The sequence below is a fragment of the Papaver somniferum genome, chromosome 6 (genome assembly GCF_003573695.1).
Source record: "Papaver somniferum cultivar HN1 chromosome 6, ASM357369v1, whole genome shotgun sequence".
NCBI lineage: Eukaryota > Viridiplantae > Streptophyta > Magnoliopsida > Ranunculales > Papaveraceae > Papaver > Papaver somniferum.
Window position 1 is genome coordinate 55,566,040 of NC_039363.1, and position 4,062 is coordinate 55,570,101.

The 4,062-nt window shown below is 32.6% G+C and overlaps 1 protein-coding gene across 1 annotated transcript; it reads right to left on the minus strand.

The window, feature by feature from the left end:
• Positions 1-1,814: 1,814 nt before the first annotated feature.
• On the minus strand, positions 1,815-3,138 carry LOC113285678. Its single transcript, XM_026534472.1, has 3 exons — positions 2,879-3,138; positions 2,494-2,722; positions 1,815-2,362 (listed from the first exon to the last, which is right to left on the minus strand). The coding sequence occupies exons 1-3, from the start codon at positions 3,125-3,127 to the stop codon at positions 1,914-1,916; spliced, it is 927 nt and encodes a 308-aa protein (XP_026390257.1). The 5' UTR covers positions 3,128-3,138; the 3' UTR covers positions 1,815-1,913.
• Positions 3,139-4,062: the final 924 nt, after the last annotated feature.

The following is a 4,062-nucleotide window of genomic DNA, read 5'->3' on the forward strand; positions in this document are numbered from 1 at the left end:
TAATTAATAAAATACGTAATGACTGGTCGATCGAGTTATAAAAAACAATTAATCGACATTCATAATTAATTTTCAACTAATCCGTAAAAATATTTGTGGCCCCATAAAATGCCCTGTCAAGTTGAGTACCCTCGCCCGCTTCGTTGTTTAAAATCCTCGTCTCTCTGTTAGTCCAAGTTCATTATTTTTAAGGGAAAATGACTTACTATAGGGAATTTTACATGCTTTCTCGGTCCTAAAAACCAGGGTGTACATTATGGCTAACTCTACTCGTCTCTAACTAGTTTTAGTTTCTTTTTTTTTTTACTAAAATTGATTTGGTTAGCAATCTATTTCTTCCTTTTCTCTCTCTCCTATTATCTTCATTTCATGGAGAATTAGTATTAGGTTAAACAACGTAAAGTGTTTCCCAAACATACAAAAGTGCTAGATAATGGTAATAATGCATGTCCAACTATAACACAAGTTTTAAGTTGTCAAGATTTCAAACCTAATCATACTCGTACTCGTTTGATTCGTCATTGGTATGATTCAAGATTATTCATAAAAAAAAAAAATCAGCAGAGGATGAACTTGATTACAGTTATAGAAAAAGGCATGGAAATTGCTTTAATTTTTTATGTACTACGTATCATTTTGCTCAAGATTATGCTAAGTTTCTGGTAAATAATGATGGATTTCTTGATGTTATTGTTAGTGTTATTAGAGGTAATGGTGATTTTGTTGGTGAATCTGATTTATAAAATAGAATTTTGGAAGAGATGATTATGATTGTAATTATATATATATATATATATTTGGTTTTATAAGAGGATTATGAATTTATGATTATTTAGAATTTAGTTGTATGGTTAGAGATTGAGATATATCATCATCCATTGTTTTGGTTTTAATAAAAGAAACTAAGAATCAGACTATTGATAATAAGAAACCAAAGAGAAAGAGGTCTTAATGGAGATTTAGTAACTTGTGCGTCTTTATTCTTCTGTGCTTTTCAAAGTACTTTTAGGAAATAAAAATAAAGAGCAAAGGGAAGGATTAAAACCACTTAACAAGTAACTTGAGCGGATAAAATGGGTTGTAATGCGCACCTTGGTTTTTAGAGGTGAACAAATTTGGACTCATCTCCTAATAATATAAAATGTTCTCAAAGTTAGGTCCATTTCTTTGTCATAGTTGATTGCAATCATTTGAAAAGCGGTATAATGGTTATATCTCTATATATTTTCTTGGATTGTAGTTACCATGATTTATATCCCCATTCAACAAAAATAACTAACAATAATTTTCATTGGTTGATAATATTATATGTCATGTGATTAAAACCGCGAAGTATAACTTATTCCAATGAGCTTGGCTATTAAAATTTTTGAAGACGTTATGAGGCCATGATACACCTTAATTGGTTTAAAATTTATTTTGATCCACTTTAATTTGTTGCATTATTTGAGGTTTTTCAGATTTTTTGGCCTTGTTGTTTCATGGGCTTTTCTTTTCTCTTTTGTGTGGTACAAATCTTTTGTACCCTATTTCTTATTTCTTGATCAATGAATTCTTTCTTTATCGATTAACAAAAAAAAATGGTGAAAGAGGAAAAACACACTAGTTCCTCTTCCATCAGAAGTCGGCTTTCCTCCCAAAACATTTAAGCTTTCTTAATAACAATAAACTTATTTTTCAAGTTATCACTTGGCATTGATAAATAATCTATCTTTCTATAGAACTAAAGTGTTTCCTTGCTCAAAATCACGATGTATGGAACTAATAATACTCTCAACAGCCTTTACATATTAATAGTCGACGCTAATTATACATATATCACCGTTTCTTCTCTCTGGAATTTACAACGGTATGTCAATCAAAATTACATCAAAAACCACATTACATTTCTCATATACATACATACATACATATCACAAAACTCGAACTGCTGTAAATTGTTGCAGCCTAGGTAAGTTCTCTAACAAATCAAACGTAAGCATTGAAGCTTTCGGCATATAAGCCTTTGTCTTCTGTTGCTTGTCACAGCTTGAAAATTCATCAACAAAGGAAGATGATGAAATTGTTCTTTCACAAGTACCAAACCACTTGGCTTGCATGTATTTTTGTTTCCTCCATGGTCCCATGTGCATTTTGTTTTCTTTCATACATTTTTTGGCGGCTGAACACAAAACCTTAATCAGTGTTCGTAATCTTTCTGCTTTCCCGACGAATACTTCAGGAAGTCTATTTATCAACTTGTTATAATCTTCACTTGCTCTCGCCATTTCGAATTCTGCTCGAAAATTCAATTCAACTACTACTCTTATTTCACCTTTTTTTGGATCTGATTTGTCTTTCACATCCAAATATGTGTGTTCCCCTGTTGAAAAAACAATCAATAAATTAACATTTTACTACTAGTTCGTATCTAATTTGATCAAAAGAATTACAGAAAAGAAAGAAAGAAAAAATGAAAAAAAAAAAGAGAGAGAGAGAGATCCTATCGCTTACCTGATGGAATATCTGGCGATTTTCTCCATTTAGACGTACAAATAGCACTGTTGAAACCGGCATTACCAAGTCGTTCACAAATCTCTCTTCTCATACAGCTCCGACATCCTCCGCCAATAACTGGTCTACGGCAAACACATTTCTCTCCTGCTAATACGTATTCTCTCATTCCCTCTTTTGTTATCTGCCTGATTTTCGACTCTATAGAACTAGTCCTTATTAACGTTGACTGCAATCAATTAAAAACAAAAACTCATTTAGTTGGTTTTCCAAAAACAAAGAAAAGGTCATACAAAACCAGACCAGCCTCACTGATCTTAGACGTGATGAAGACGGTCGGAGTTTTGAATAAGAGGATAACAAACACAAAATTATGATAACTTACTTGGAGAAGCTGATTTTGATCATCCCAGTATTGTTTGCTCTCAGCCACATTAATTGGATTTTCATCCTCTTCATCGTCAATATCATCATGACAAATTCCATCAGAAGGTTTTTGATCATTTTCTTGGAAATACCCGAAATCCATATCGGCAAAACTGGCAGCTGGTTGATCGGAAAATTTAACCTCATTATGAAAATTCATCGTGAGAATCCGATGAGCCACTGACATTTTCCCAGTTTTTCCAGCCATTTTTATTAACTAGTACCCCTAACAGAAAAACTAAGTTTGGAAACTTCTTTTGTCTTGCAAGAAAACTAAAAAACTTACACTGAATCATTTACAGATACCCATGACCCTTTAAATACTCTTACGATACGTAATAATGACGTGCAATAATAACGATTCGCCGCGAACATGTAATGCGGGACCTTATCTCCACGTGAGAAAGACAAATAAAGGGTTTGGATGAGAGTTTTATTGTTATACAGCAATGATCCACGTTAGTTCATCCTCAATTATTTTGAGGTCGGGATTTCGATTTGGATATACTCGAAATACTCTACTCAATAAAATTTAGATTCTTTTTCATTTTTTTGTGTGAATTATTGTTGTTTTCACCTAATTTTCTTGAATTATTTCTATTTATTTTTAGTAAAAGGTGATAAAGTACAAGCTGGCCTATCTTCAAGTTTTTATCTTCGGGACTCACATGTTGGATAGTAAACCATAGAGCATAGAACAAGTGGAGATATCTGACTAGGACGACACGTGGAAGCATGTAAGGCGTTGATATTTAATCTTTATGTTTATCTTCCCGCGTGAATGCAGGTCCCAGATTGTTGTATTACCAAACAACATATTTTTAGTGTGTCCTTTAATCTTATCTATTTAATAATTTTACTTAAGTAATTATTGTAGGTTTTTAGATTAAATTCTCGAATATACAGAAAAATGCGGTGTTCCGTCGCTGTTCACTTGCAAAGGTAATTGACATAATAGCCCTTGAGTACTGATAATATGCCATTTTTATCCTCTTGAGTCTTGATTGTCAAGTGTTGACGGATATATGTTTGACCGAGTTTGAAACAAATTAATCAGTCGTCCAATGTGTATTACCTTGAATTAGAATTCAGAACAGTTTGGATTTTGAGTTCTTTAAAAGCTGTTATTAGGAGAGTGAGACC